At 42.3% G+C, this 15430-nt stretch overlaps 1 protein-coding gene across 2 annotated transcripts; it reads left to right on the top strand.

Moving 5' to 3' along the window:
- The first annotated feature begins 204 nt into the window (after positions 1-204).
- On the top strand, positions 205-12898 carry AKIRIN1 (akirin 1). Of its 2 annotated transcripts, XM_081225257.1 has the most exons (5): positions 205-546; positions 4637-4777; positions 7597-7731; positions 9076-9147; positions 9811-12898. In XM_081225257.1, the coding sequence occupies exons 1-5, from the start codon at positions 327-329 to the stop codon at positions 9819-9821; spliced, it is 579 nt and encodes a 192-aa protein (XP_081081383.1). In that variant the 5' UTR covers positions 205-326; the 3' UTR covers positions 9822-12898. The 2 variants fall into 2 exon arrangements, with proteins under 2 accessions (XP_081081383.1, XP_081081382.1); XM_081225256.1 differs by lacking the exon at positions 9811-12898 and having other exon boundaries at positions 9076-9188.
- Positions 12899-15430: the final 2532 nt, after the last annotated feature.

Raw genomic sequence — 15430 nt, 5'->3', positions numbered from 1 at the left:
CGATGGGACCCTGGGAGAGGCAGTGGCTGGGGCCTTCCCGATCTTGCTTGGTGACCAAGCTCTCCGCCCAGGCCTTTCCATTTCCTCAGCAGAGGGCGCCGCGGGCCGGAACGTGCTGACCGACCTCCCAGAGCGGCCCTTCCGGCTTCCACCCCCTGTTCTGGGCGGTGGCGTGGGCCCGTGACGTCCCAGGAGGCGGGGCCAGCGCCTTTGCCGGTGCTGGAGCCGCCATTGGAGCCGGCTTGGGTTGCGGGCTCCGCTGAGGAGCGGGAGGTTGGGCCGCAGTTAAAGTCGCGTCGGCTCCTGGTCCCTGGCCCTTCAGCGGCATGGCGTGCGGGGCGACGTTGAAGCGGCCCATGGAGTTCGAGGCGGCGCTGCTGAGCCCTGGCTCCCCGAAGCGGCGGCGCTGCGCCCCTCTGCCCGGCCCCACTCCGGGCCTCAGGCCCCCGGACGCCGAGCCGCCGCCGCTGCTTCAGATGCAGACCCCACCGCCGACTCTGCAGCAGCCCGCCCCGCCCGGCAGCGAGCGGCGCCTTCCAACCCCGGGTAACCTACGCTGCAGGCTTGGCAGGAAGCCAGGCCCAGGCATTTTTTTTTGAAGGGGGTGGGGGAGGGAAGCTCATGAACGCTAGGCTAATCCACTCGCGGACCCCTTCTTTGCCCTGAGAAAAGGGAACTGGGGTGTCCCTGGGCCTGGTCGCTTCCGGGGATGGGAGACATCCGGGAGGCGTAGGGGGGCCACAGTGTCGGTTTTCGGTTTTCTTGGAGCTGGAGAGCCTAGACGGGTGGGCAGCGGGAGGAAGATGGGAATATCCCCCCGGCCGCTCGGGGCCCTCGCAAGCCCCCGTAGCCCTTCCTGCGTCCGCTGCCCGCGCCTGCATGAGCCACCCTGCAGATGCAGTGGGCCATGGAAAATTGGATTCCGCTCACGAACCCGGCCTTGAGGGTGTGGGGCTGGGGGCGGGTTGCTGGGAGGGGGCCTGAGTGCGTGCTGTGGCTTGTAGGGAGACCTGATTTCCAGAAGTCTTTAGGGACTTCAGGCCGCCGTCGAAGGCGTGGAATCCGATTTCAATCTGTTTCTAAGAGACCGGCCCTGTTCTTTTATTGTATGGCTGTGGTCCTGTACCATATATGGCTTGAAATCGGTAGGTCGTTAGCTAGAATTTGAGAATCCTTAAACATACAGAGGTTCCGGAAGCAGGAATTCAACCATCCGTAACAGAGAGATTCTCCTTCAATAGGGATTCCACATAGGCCAAGGAAAGAGGGAGAACTGGTGTGACAATAAAGTTAAAAAAAAAAAAAAGAAGAAAAAAAAACCCGAACCCCTAACCATTGCGCAGGAGTAGAGGGGAAAGTGCATCAGAATGAATAGTTAGCAGTTTTAAAGGGCTCCCGGAAATGCGGGGCGGGGGGTGCCTCAAAACTGGACTTTGGCAAGTCATTTCTTTGTGTGGGTTTTTCTATTCCTCAAGCGTTGTCAAAACCTTACGGTTGCCTTAAAATCATTCTTTTCTTGCCCCTTTTCAGTTATCAGTGTCGTTAGCCATTATTTCCTCCTCCTTCTGTGTATCCACGATGCAGATTTGAGGCCCTCATCGTCTCACACCGAGCTCCCAGCAGTTGCCAGCCAGGCTCTCCTAGGCACTGTATCCTTACTCGTGTTCACCTTATCTCTTCTTTGTCCTGGCATTCAAAGGATTTATCAACTCTAACCATTTCTTACCTAGTCAGTCTTTTATACATTTTTTCCCCAAACTGTGCCTTTGCTCTTTTCCCCCAGACCCACTTGGCTGTGCCTGTATCCTGTCTTCCATCATGTGTTTTCACCTTGTTTGCTAATCCAAATACAGTCATTTCTTCAAGTCTTCCATCATTACCTGACTAACCCTGCTCCATAAGAAACTCTATTCTACTTTAAATTCCCTGATCACTTATTGTTGCAAAGCCTTATGTACTGAATGAAATAATGTTTACAAAAGCGGGGTACATAGATGTCCTCTTGAAGTGATATTTTTTTCTTCCACTGCTCATACAGATACCCAAGGATAGTCGTATAATCTTTCTGGATCTCTCTTCTGCAAAATAGAATTAGTACTTGCCCTATCTGTCTCAGTGGAATTTATGTAAATGTTTTATTTCTCCCAATACTACCCTCTAGATTAATTTTATGGTAGTTCATAATATAGCAAATGCTTACTAAGTGACTGTTCAATGTGTTTGGAAGCCTAAATATGGCAGGGTGCTGTAATGGCGTCGTTTTTTTAATCTTAAAATTTAATTTTTGCATAGATTTCTTGATCTTTTTGTGTTAAAATATTTTATTAAAAATACTCATTTGTAAAGATAGATCAGTTATGGTTCTGTCATGAAAGAAACTGAATAATTTGGTTCTTTGGCTGAAGTGAAAGATGCCTTCTGGATTAAAAAGGAAGAATGGGGGAGGAAATATTAATTGCTATACAAAAAGAAAGAATAAAGCCAACTAATAGAAAAGTGAATTTAAAAATCAGTGATTTCATATCAAAATATCCTACTCGTTAACTCAGAAGTTCTCTCAGAAATAGTCAAGAAACTATGTTCTTACTAAACTTAAAAAAAAAAAAAAGATACGTATCATAGCACTTTTTTATGGAAGGAGCCTATAAAATTAAGCCTTTCATTGCTTAAAGCAGCTAGATGGATACCAGACATGGAAGGGGTTTGCTGACCTCCAGGAAATGTTTGTAAACATGGAGGGAGTCTAGATGCAAAGCAGTTAATTGATCATGACTTGAGGGTTGGAGAATAACTTCCAGAAAGAGGTAGCATTTTAGCTGGGTCTTGAATAATGTTGAGGGGGAGAGATCGCCCCAGTTCAAGCAAAGGAAAACTGCTAGAGCAAAGGCTAGAAAACCCACAGGTTAAGGGAAGGATAGTTTAATGCAGCTCGGTTGTAGTGGAACTGGAAAAATAATTTGGGGCCAAGTCTTGGAAGGCATGGAATGCCACGTTCAAGAGTTTGAATTTGGTCTGTAGTAACTAGGAGTCATTGTAAAATTTGAAGATGGGCTTAGTCTGATATAAGCTGGAAGCACAACCTCAAATAATAACAGGCAAGAATTTAAATTATTATCCACTGTTAAAAAGAAATTTGCATTTTTCTTTTTTTAAAAAAAATGCCTTGGCCTGCTTGGGAAGAAAGTCACAGCTACTTCTTTTTCTCCTGTGCATACCATGTTTAGATTCTTGGACTTCCCAGTCCTTCTACCAGCCTTAATGTATCTTTCCATTTGTTCACTTTGCTGTACAGGAGGCAGTTAGAAGTTTATCAAAGACCTTCTGTTCTCATGAGCATTGTCCTCATACTTGTCCTTTCTTGTTTCAATTCTTTGAAGTTCCTTACATCTTTGTATTGATTCTGGCAAGTATGTGCTTGGAGAATAATGCATTTTAAAGATGAAACAAAGACTTCATAAATTCAGGGATCTAAAATATGAACTTCATAGCATTCTGAAAGGAAAGCTTTGCTAATCCTGCATTGTTCCAGTGTTCAGGCTTGAGAGTTCTGGAGTTTAGCTACGTGTGGAGCTACTTTGAGTTCATGTCAGTCCCTGGACTGTACCATCACTTGTTATGGCATTGTTAATGTCTTTGGTGTTGATTCTCACAACTTTATTGGGTAGGCATTTAACATTTGTTTTGAAGTACTAGGCTGAAGATCCTGAATGATTTCCCAAGGTCATAGTCACATAGGAAGAAGCAAAATGGCATTATTAACGCTTACCCCCCATTTAAAAAAAATTGTTATAGCAAAGTATCTATTAGAATAATGTGAGTGGGGGGGTGATATAATTTCCTGGTTTTTTTTTATAAGGAGTCTTTATGATCTGGAAAGTGAATACATATTCTATCAAAAAACCCAAAAAAACTTGTTGAAAACCACATCTTTCCAGATTCTGTGTTGTCTCTAGGAGTGGCCTTCAAGGTGGTTAGTGATTTGTGTGTCCTGGACTCCGTTTAATAGCGTTAACAAATTAGTTTATGATTACCTTGACACAGAATAGTAATCTGAATCCTACCAAATATTGCCTCTTATAGGATCAGAAAATTATTTTCTAAGCTCTGACATCAGTTGCAAGCAGTAACCTCAGGTCTTCTCTTAGTCAGTGTCCAGGCTGTGAACATAATGGTTTCTGCTCTCCTCTTCCCCAAAGATCTTGAATCCCAAACAGGACAAGAGTTTCATTGTTAGAAGGCCTTGGTATAAGAGACTCGTTCCTAATACCCTTGTTTGTGAAGTTGTGCAACTCAGAGGAGATCAAAAATAGCTTCTTAGGTGAAGGAGCTAAGGATGGTTTTGTTTTGTTTGTTTGTTGCTGTAAGTTGTCCTACTTAATCCTACAGCAAACAGCAGATCTGGTCTTCATTGTCACAGGAAAAGAAGCAGAGGGAACTACCTGGGTGGTTTATGCCAAAATAGCTGCTATCCTATGTATTACTGAAATAATGGCAACAAGAGGAAACACTTTGGGGATTATAGGAGGAGTGCTTTATCTGGTATAAACACATTTGTTAATATAACATGGGAGGAGGGACAAGAAGCTTGAAGAAGTAACAGTAAAGTGAATGCTCAAGTGTGTTTCTTTTTTATTAGAGCAAATTTTTCAGAACATAAAACAAGAATATAGTCGTTATCAGAGGTGGAGACATTTAGAAGTTGTTCTTAATCAGAGTGAAGCTTGTACTTCGGAAAGTCAGCCTCACTCCTCAGCACTCACAGCACCTAGTTCGCCAGGTAAGCGCGTTTTAGTGTGCACCATCCATATAAGTTTGTAAGTGGTAATTAAAATGATGGTTTCCTAAACCAGAATTGATTTCTTCTAAAGTAATAAAATTGGTAAAGTATTCATTGTATTAATACTTATAAATACTTTTAAAACCATGGAGTCATGAAATTGCAAAAGACCTTAGATTAATTTGACTGGGCTTCCTTCCACCCAATTCAAGAGTACCCTCTATAACTGCAGCATATAATACCATAGCCAGTAGCCACATGGTAGCTGTTTAATTTTAAATTACCTAAAATTTAAAATCAGTTTCTTGCTGTGGTAGCCATATTTCAAGTACTTAGTAGCCACGTGTAGCTGTTGTATTAGACAGCACTACAGAACATTTCCGTAACTGCAGAAAGTTGTGTGACCGCACTGCTCTGTAACATTGACAGGTGGTCAGAGAGGATGGCTCAAAAATAGAATCTCAGCGTTGGAGGGAACTGTCATGGTCACATAGTTCAGCCATGAGTCTTGCCTGCCATATCCCTGTAAATAGTCAACAGGCCAGGGCCCAAACATCACCACTGGTGGTGGACTCTGCCTACTTTAACAGTAGAGGAGTTTGTTTCCCCACAGAATATTCTACTTTATAACAGTTCTGAGAGTTATTAAAAATTACCTTGATTAAAACTTGTCTCCATGGGCCTCCCTGGTGGCGCAGTGGTTGAGAGTCCGCCTGCCGATGCAGGGGATACAGGTTCGTGCCCCGGTCTGGGAGGATCCCATATGCCGCGGAGCGGCTGGGCCCGTGAGCCATGGCCGCTGGGCCTGCGCGTCCGGAGCCTGTGCTCCGCAACGGGAGAGGCCACAACAGTGAGAGGCCCGCATACCGCAAAAAGAAAAAAAAAAAAAAAAAAAAAAAAAAAAAACTTGTCTCCTTACAGAACACAGATTGATGTTGGCCAGGAGATAGGGGGAGCGGGGGATGGGGACAAACTGCTTAATGGGTAAGGGGTGTTATTGGGAGTGGTGGAGATATTTTGAAACTAGATAGGGGTCGTGGTTGTACAAATTATGACTATACTAAATGCCACTGAATTGTTCAGTTTTAAAATGGTTCATTTTATGTGAATTTCACCTCAAATAATTTTTTAAAAAATTGTCATCTTGGGACTTCCCTTGTGGCCTGGTGGTTGGGAATCCGCCTGCCAACGCAGGGGACACAGGTTCGATCCCTGGTCCAGGAAGATCCCACATGCCGTGGAGCAACTAAGCCTCTGCGCCACAGCTACTGAGCCTGCGCTCTAGATCCCACGAGCCACAACTGCTGAGCCTGCGTGCCACAACTACTGAAGCCCGTGTGCCTAGAGCCCATGCTCCACAACCTGAGAAGCCACCACAGTGGGAAGCCCATGCACCACAACAAAGAGTAGCCCCCGCTCGCCGCAACTAGAGAAAGCCCACGCACAGCAACAAAGACCCAATGCAGCCAAAAATAAATAAATAAAAAATAAATACATTAAAAAAATATTGTCCTCTTATAACCCAAAGGTCTTGACCCTCAAACAACACCCTTTCCAATTAATTGCTCTTGCCCATACACGAGTGATAGATCTTTCAGTGTTTGTAGCTAGCACGTCTCTCCTTAATATTCTCTTCGGATTTTAGTAATATCATTTTGAAGTAATAAAATATGTTACGGGTAGAGAAACAATTATAAATAATTACTGACTAGATGTTTTGCAGGTTTTATTTGTAGAGAAAAAATTTTGGTTTAAGCAAAAAAACGATTTGTTTCAAGACGTTAACTGGTTTATAGACTAAGAGGGCTGAAGAAACAGAATCCAGGCTGAGCTTTGAGGAAAACTCAGAACCAGGCTGCCAACAGAGCTGCTGCTTTTATCATGATCAGGAAGCCAATTTCCATCTGGCATCCCAGGGGAAATTTTGGTTTCCAGCTGCAATCTCATGAACATTTCATTTTTCTCAACCTAGTTTCAAAAGGGATCAAGGATGAGATGTGTAGTGCCTAATCATCTCCTTTCGTCATTCGTCAGTGACTTAGCTAACAGTTTTTTATATTGGGCAAGTCAGCCATTACTTATCAGAATCACCTGTGGAACTTAAAAGATGCCTAAGCCCTACCCCAGAATTAAATCGGCATATGTATCTTTTTTGTTGTTAATTCTGCAGATAATTACGATGCACCACCATGATTAAACATAGGTGTAGATGATCTCCAAGGATCTGGATAGCTCTTATATTGTGAATCTACTTTCTCTAATTCAGACTAGAGGCTTTATATCAGCTTTAACCTTTTTGTTCTTGTTCTTTACCAAGTGAGCATTCTGTATGGGCTCGGATCGTTATGGCATCAGAACTATTTTTCTGTGCAGATCATTTAGCACACCTGAATATACTTTCCTCCTACTTCTTTTTTTTTTTTTTTTTTTTTTGCGGTACGCGGGCCTCTCACTGCTGTGGCCTCTCCCGTTGCGGAGCACAGGCTCCGGACGCGCAGGCTCAGCGGCCATGGCTCACGGGCCCAGCCGCTCTGCGGCATGTGGGATCCTCCCGGACCGGGGCACGAACCCGTGTCCCCTGCATCGGCAGGCGGACTCTCAACCACTGCGCCACCAGGGAAGCCCCCTCCTACTTCTTAATTTACCTTCAGCCTTGCCTTGTAGAATGAATGTCAGAATTTCATGAAACTATTCCATGTAAAGTAGTGGAAAATATCATTTTTCTAAACAATTTTTATATCCTAGGACTCTGCATAGTTACTAATTCAGAACCCTAGAGCTAGAATGTATTATGTAAACTAGATATGTCTTTTGTCCAGGTTCCTCCTGGATGAAGAAGGACCAGCCCACCTTTACCCTCCGACAAGTTGGAATAATATGTGAGCGTCTCTTAAAAGACTATGAAGATAAAATTCGGGAGGAATATGAGCAAATCCTCAATACCAAACTAGCAGGTAGGCTGAGGCAGCGGCTATGCCATTGTTAATAAGGTTCTGTAAGGATTAATCCCAGTTAAGTAAGTGGTAACTTAGAAAAAGCATAAGACTTAATTCCAGAAGGTTTAATTAATTTTGAGTATGAAGTTTTTCTCTTTGGTTGCTTTCTTTTGGATTCTAAACATTTTATTTATACATTATATGGAAGGACTTTTCATTTACATTTCTGAAACAAGATAAGCCAAGCTTTTCTTTCCAGAATTTTCCATATGAATGAAGGCATCAAATAGGTTGTTCGGGCAAGCTGATGGGTAAACAGGTGGTAGGAATCATGCTGACCTCCCAACAGGTGGTTGGGAAGAGTATAGTCAACACATTCAGACTTCCTGGTGGGAGTCACTTTGTGGATGTGGGAAGTCAGCCATCCTGTGATTTAGAGGTACTTTAAAGTCTGGAAAGCACCGCTCAGGCTAGAACAAAGAGTGATTAGTGATGGCAACCAGTAGACCCTTTTGTGAAAGGAAGGGATCTAAATCAGGAATAGGAAGTAGTACCCGTTTAGTGAAAGAGGGTGATGTTGTGATCAGAGAGGTTTTAGGCAACAGCTTCTTCCTGTAACAGTATTGTTTCCTCATGTGGTGGCCCACACCACAGAATGTTAATCGGTTGGCTTTAAATTGAGAACTGTTGATTTAACACCAGAGTTAAATGAATTTCTTTATAGTAACATTTTTTGATCCTTTAATATACTAACAGTGTGTATTATAAGAAGTAGCTGTAGTATGTCATTCCCCTATTCTACCCCCACTCCAAAATTGTTTAGACCAGCTGGCTGTAAGTCACTTCTGTGTTCATGGATGTCAGACTACCTTCTGTCTTTCTACTGAGTTTCCCTTCAGAAGGTACTTCTGTGAAACTGTCTGCAACTAGGTAATGTGGAATTTTCTCTTAGCTTTCTAGCCATTCCACCTCTGTCACTCAGTGTGTATGTTGAAATTTATAGAAAAGATAGAGTGCAGAAAAGAGCTTCAAACTTCATGTCCTATAGGAGATATACTAAAATTTGCTGGCTTGTGGTAGTGAGCACAGCTGTCTATCTTGGGAAGCCATTAGCAGGAGATGGAATTACAGCAGGGGTGAGATTATTAGGAAAATGTTGGCGATGATCAGTGACCAAACCTAGGAGCCAGGGATTTGGCTCTGGGACCTAAGAGAAAGGAACAGATCTCAGAGTGACCATTATAAGCAGTGCCTGAGCGTGGATAATATAAACTGGGAAGCTAGATGTGATTCTGACCCTTGATTCTTGAAAAACTGCGTGAGAGTTTCTGGGGATAGTATATACTGTCTTTCCCCTCACAGAACAATATGAATCTTTTGTGAAATTCACACATGATCAGATTATGCGACGATATGGGACAAGGCCAACAAGCTGTAAGTATTGCCAAGTTTTTCATTGAATTTTTCAACTTCCAAGAGCAAGATTTTGACACCGAGTACCTTGTCTGCTGAGAGCAGAAAGCCCCTGTGAAGTAAAATAATAGATAACATTTAAAGAATACTTACATGTCCAGCACTGTGCTAAACCCTTTAAATCCTCACAAAGTTTATTTAATCCACAATTACGCTGTGGGGGAGGAACTATTCCTAGTCCCATTTTACAGGTAAGGATAGCATTTAAAGAATTTAAATAATTTGTCCAGGCTCATACAGCTAGTAGTTCAGCCAGGATTAAAACCCCAGGTGGTCTGACTTCAGTGCCAATTTGTTTAATACCTGGCTTTTCCCTCAGAAAGATGGTTTCAATTGTTAATTTATGGAAGTTGAGTCCTTAAGCTAGCTTATCAAGTGTGTGGTCAGAATCTCTTAATTCTAAACATCTTGCAACTACCCGTTACTCAAAACAAATTATAAATAGCTATATATGTAAACTGAATCTGAGTCAGGTTTCTTAAATTCTTGCGAATTTAGGACTTCTTTAGTGGTGATTGATATCCTCTACTGTTTATCACATTTACCGTTAGTTAATATTAAAAAAGCATGACACTATATTTTTAGTATTCTTACACTCGTTTGTTTTTTATTCCTAATTTATAGATGTGTCCTGAAGCTTTCTTGCATATCTGGGTACCAGGTTTGACCTCAAGAGATGGCTGCTGTACACTTTTTGCAACTGGTTTGATATCACATTTCAGCTCCAACTTTGCATCCTGAGAACACTTAAATGTTTCTGCAGGTCCATTTTATACAACTTGAAAGACCTTAAAACTTTCCGGTTGCCACAAGCATATCTTTCTTTTCTGCTCATCCAATAAACAGCTGTGCCCTACTGTGATAGATTTTCCAAACAAAAATACCTGGAGCAGCAGTTTAGCAAAATATGCCCTCAGTGGCACTCAACAAATGGAGTTTCCCCAAGCACAGTTCTGTAAGAAGTGTGTGTGAGAGTGTGTGTATGTGTGTGTATGTGTATTTTAAGTTATTATTTGTATTGTGCAAATTTTTTTGATCTTGGGGATTCTGGCTGTGAATTTGATGCACGACAATTATGGTTAAAAACATTTCCTTGGTCTACAGAAGATCATTAATGTTTTGTGACCATATAAGTTGTAACAGTGGATTGTTTTCTGTGTAGGTGTTATTGTTAAATACAGGGACTGTTTCCAGGCACAGAATATGAATCATAAGTTAGGATGGACATTAGGTGTGATTATGACGACATAGCAAAGGTCTGTGGTCCTAGGTCTACAGATGCGTGGTGAGGAATTAGAACAAACCCGAGACAGGCCATTTGACACATGACTCTGCCTAGCTGTGTTAGAACATTACTTTGACTCCAAGCCTTAAAATACCCACGTGGAGTCTGTGCTCACCTCATTCACACAAGGAGCTCCCTGGACACTGAACCTCTAAGAAGGAAAAGAGTCTCCTCTGGAGGAGGAGCATCAGGCTTTGCTTGGGAGCATGACAAAGGCGAGCCTGGGGCTGGGCCATGCCCCGGAGGCACTGCTACTTGGGAGGCACCACTTCACCTTTGTATCAGTTATTAGAAATAGAATTTGGATCCTTTGGTCAGGTTCCCCCAAATTCTTTTAAGAGATGTCCATGTTCAATTGCTTGAGCTTTGTTTTGGCAACCCCCTGCCCGAAGTTGCTTACAGACTGTTCTTCACCTTATTTCCAAGGCTGAGGAACAGAAAGTAGCCTCTGTTTTGAGGAGGTGGAAGTTAAGTATACATTTATTTTTTACTGTGACTTGTTCAGGACCACGTTTTACAAAATGCCTTGTTTCCTTTATTATTGTTTCTGGAAAGGAAAGTTCTATTAAAATTGTTTTAGTTTGAATATAGAATAGTTTTTTTAATTAAGGCTTATTTTGAAAAAAAACTGTGTTAATTCAAATGTATGCCAGTACCTTCCAAGGTAAGGTAATATTCAGAGACAGTTGTCCTGATCAGATGGCTTAGAGAAGTTTCTGGAATATTCACATTCGAAGATTCCTTATTAATGAATGTCTTTGACTTAAATCTAACCAAAAACTGCAACATTATTCTTTGTACATTTTCATTATATAGTGTTAACAAGCTTAGTTGCAAACAAATAAAATACTTAAGCTATTTGTTTACCTTGCCTTCTTAATACTGTGATAATGTTTAATTCAAATAATTTATGTGAGGCTGCTATAACCATTTCCCTATTTCAACATTACATTTAAGATTTAAAGACTTTTTAAAGCCCAGAAGTGATCTTTTAATAATTAAAGAATTATTTTTACTTCATATTTGAAGGGCAGTGTGTTTCATCTCTTTTTCCAGGGTAGTTACTTGTTCCTGGAAGAGGAGAATAGCAGTGGCTGTAATGGGAGTGGCCTTACAGTGGGATAGTCACCCCAAAACAAGGGGAGGGCAGCTAGCTGTGGGGGCCATCCGAAGCCCTGAAGGATGGGCCAGGAATGGGCAACGCTGCGTCACTGAAGTATTCTTGTTACAAAATCAGTGTGATACGTTCACTCACTCTTGCAGTTGTCAGCCCCATTCCTACGAAATGGCTGCTGGGTGGGAAATAGAGTAGGTTTCTATAAGGAAAATAACAGACACCCTCTCACTGCACCTAGTGTTGTTAGGCTGTTTTATTATCATATGGTTGCCCTTTGGGGCCACAGAGTAAGACCACGCCACCATGGCTGGGTTTTGGGATCTCAAAAGGGACTGGACATGTCTGTTTAATGTTTTATGCAGAGAAAAGATGACTCCTAGGTCAGAAAATGGGGACCTGTAAGGTAAGCCTTAGACTAATGAAAGGTGTTTTTTCCTAGACCTTGATTTCTAGGGCTTGAACTTAGGGGCATTCCCAGGTAGGGAAGTGTCTTTGTCTCATGGAAATAGGTCAAGGCCCAGGGAAGAAGTCAACCTACAGAGACCGTAAGGATGGGCCAGGACCTGCGGTCTCAGAAGATCTGTATCTAGTGAGCTAGTTAAAAACTTTTTCTGTTTGAATTCGATTTATTATCTTTTAGTAAAGTCTTCACCTTAAGGGGAATGAAAGGAGTAAGTGTCCATGTATACCTAGGTCAGAGGAGTACAGGGGAGATTAAAATTGTGAGGCAGTCATAATTGTCAAGAGCTCTCAGGAGAAGAACATCAGAAGACACATGAACTTGGGCCAACCTTCCACACACGGTGAATCTTCTCTGCCCACCAGGGAGGATTGGTTGTTTAGTAGCTAAAGGAATGGCCTTTGGATGTTTGTAGCCCTAGAGTTTAGTCTGCTCTGCCACTAATTTGCTATGTGAGCCTTGCCAAGCTACTGAACTTTCTGAGCCACGGTTTCCTTATCTGTAAAATGAGGGTTAATTGTATGTACATCATTGGGGTTTGCTTTCAAATAAACTAAATAGTCCATGTAAAGAAAGTATTTATATTTAGCACAGGTTGGGGCATATAATATGCACTTGAAAATGTTACAGCAGGTTTCTTTACAGTGGTCTTCATCAGATCTGAAGACCAAAACCTTTCTTTCTGCCTTGGTGATTCTCAACTTTCCAGAACGAATAGCCCCTTGTTAACACCAAATCTCACATTCTCTTATTAGAATTTGTACTTTTTAAGTGTTTGACTAAAAAATAAAAGATAAATGACAAATGAATTCAGTAATGGCTTTCAGTGAATCTGTATTTTGTTACTCAGCAGGGATCAGCAAACTATGGCCTATTTTTTGTAAATAAAGTTATATTGGAACACTGCCACGCCTATTTGTTTGCATCTGTGGCTGCTTTCATACTGCAACTCCAGAGCAAGAGACAGTATGGACCACAGAGTTGAAAATACTCTCTGGCCCTTTATAGAAAAGTGTGTGGGCCCCTGCACTGTAGCATTGATAGACACTTGAGAAAGCTCACAAACAAGGCAAATTTGGTGCATCATGGATGGGGGAGTCACACCTCAGGTTGAGGTATGATGAAAAATTCTGCTTACAAATGTAAACTGGTTGCCAAAGTGAACATCTTACAGAAAGAGCTAATGAACTTTTTAGAGTAATGATTCTCTTGGAAGAGGACAGGGAGCATACTCTTTAGAATGAGCAGTTGTTTTATCTTTAGTATACTTAATTTTGAAATTTTAGTTACAAAGGTGAGTGAGAATTTTATCAGAAGATAGCATGGGTTTAAAGATAGTTTGTTAAATACTGTTAAGGAACAGTGACTTCTGTGCTGCCCTGGTGGTTCTTCCCTTGAAAAGGCCTTCAAAGTATGTGTAGTCTCCTATAGCTGCAGTTGTCCCTATCAGTCCATGAGGCTCCTAAAAGCGTAGTTCAGGCACCCAGGGGCTTTTTCCAGATTGGCAAATGCCTTAAGAGAAAGAGATGCTTTGAGTTCTAGGCTCTTTGGATTCTTATCTAGATTTTGGCTCAGTAATTCCTCATTACCTAGTTAGCCTTTTTATGCTTTTAAGAAAATGATCTTTATATTGCAACTGTTGTCTAGTTGGTCTTAGCAGTAGGCTGATCCGCATTTCCTGAGGCATGGTACCCAGTGTGCCTTCATGTTAATGGGAGAAAAGTAGGGAAAGACATGTTTATTTGGCTTTGAATGTTTTTCAGTCATTCAGCAAGCATTACTGGTGTCTTCTGAGTTATGTATTTATGGAGGACAGATATATGTGTTTTAAAATTTATTTATTGTTTATTTTTCTGCCACAGTGAGTAGCTTGTGGGATGTTAGTTCCCTGACCGGGGGTCAAACCTGGGCCCATGGCAGTGAGAGCACCGAGTCGTAACCACTGGACCACCAGGGAATACCCTATGAGTTTTAAAAGCCTGACAAGTTCTGTTAAGTAGCCCTAGTCTGTCTTATATCCCCAGTATCTTTTTTGTTTTGTTTTTTGTTTTTTTGGCTGCGTTGGGTCTTCGTTGCTGGGCGCAGGCTTTCTCTAGTTGCGTCGAGCAGGGGCTACTCTTCGTTGCAGTGGGTGGGCTTCTCGTTGGCAGTGGCTTTTCTTGTTGCGGAGCATGGGTTCTAGGCGTGTGGGCTTCAGTAGTTGTGGCACGTGGGCTCAGTAGTTGTGGCTCTAGAGCGTCAGGTTCAGTAGTTGTGGCGCACGGGCTTAGTTGCTCTGCAGTATGTGGGATCTTCCCAGACCAGGGCTCGAACCCGTGTCCCCTGCATTGGCAGATGGATTCTTAACCACTGTGCCACCAGGGAAGTCCTGTATCCCCAGTATCTGACTTGGAATTAACATAAATAAATACTTACTCAGATGGATCTTGACTGCTGAGAAGGAGCTCCATCTAGCAAAGAATGTAAGCAAGCAAGGTAAAAGCTGCCAAGTGTTGGGCAAATGGTATAGGTAGTGGACCAAGAAAAAGAAGACATGGTAGATGGTTCTAAGTAAGCAACAGTGATCAGGGAAGGCTTCATTCAGGGTGGTAGACTTGGAGTGAGGTGGTTTTTTTTTTGTTTGTTTTTTTAACATCTTTATTGGAGTATAATTGCTTTACAATGTTGTGTTAATTTCTGCTGTATAACAAAGTGAATCAGCTACATGTATACATATATTCCTATATCTCCTCCCTCTTGCATCTCCCTCCCACTCTCCCTATCCTGCCCCTCTACCACCCCTCTAGGTGGTCACAAAGCACCGAGCTGATCTCCCTGTGCTATGCGGCTGCTTCCCACTAGCTATTTATTTTACATTTGGTAGTGTGTATATGTCCATGCCACTCTCTCACTTCATCCCAGCTTACCCTTCCCCCTCCCTGTGTCCACAAGTCCATTCTCTACATCTGCATCTTTATTCCTGTCCTGCCCCTAGGTTCTTCAGAACCTTTTTTTTTAGATTCCATACATAGATGTTAGCATACAGTAGTTGTTTTTCACTTTCTGACTTACTTCACTCTGTGTGACAGACTCTAGGTCCATCTACCTCACTACAGGTAGCTCAATTTCATTTCTTTTTATGGCTGAGTAATATTCCATTGTATATATGTGCCACATCTTTATCCATTCATCTGTCGACGGACACTTAGGTTGCTTTCGTGTCCTGGCTATTGTAAATAAAGCTGCAGTGAACATTGTGGTACTTGACTGTTTTTGAATTACAGCTTTCTCAGGGTATATGCCCCGTAGTGGGATTGCTGGGTCGTATGGTAGTTCTATTTTTAGTTTTTTTTTTTGTTTTTTTTTGTTTTTGTTTTTGTTTTTGTTTTTTGCGGTACGCGGG

Source organism: Mesoplodon bidens (assembly GCF_964165515.1).
Source record: "Mesoplodon bidens genome assembly, chromosome: 2".
Taxonomy (NCBI): domain Eukaryota; kingdom Metazoa; phylum Chordata; class Mammalia; order Artiodactyla; family Ziphiidae; genus Mesoplodon; species Mesoplodon bidens.
The sequence above is the reverse complement of the archived record's forward strand: the minus strand, read 5'-3'. Positions and strand labels throughout refer to the sequence as shown.

Bases quoted from the DNA above. Each gene is read 5' to 3' on its own strand.
- AKIRIN1 (XM_081225256.1), top strand. From the start codon at position 327: ATGGCGTGCGGGGCGACGTTGAAGCGGCCCATGGAGTTCGAGGCGGCG. The intron at 547-4,636 runs GTAACCTACGCT...CTTTTTTATTAG, and splicing joins GCGGCGCCTTCCAACCCCGG to AGCAAATTTTTCAGAACATA. The intron at 7,732-9,075 runs GTAGGCTGAGGC...TTCCCCTCACAG, and splicing joins CCTCAATACCAAACTAGCAG to AACAATATGAATCTTTTGTG.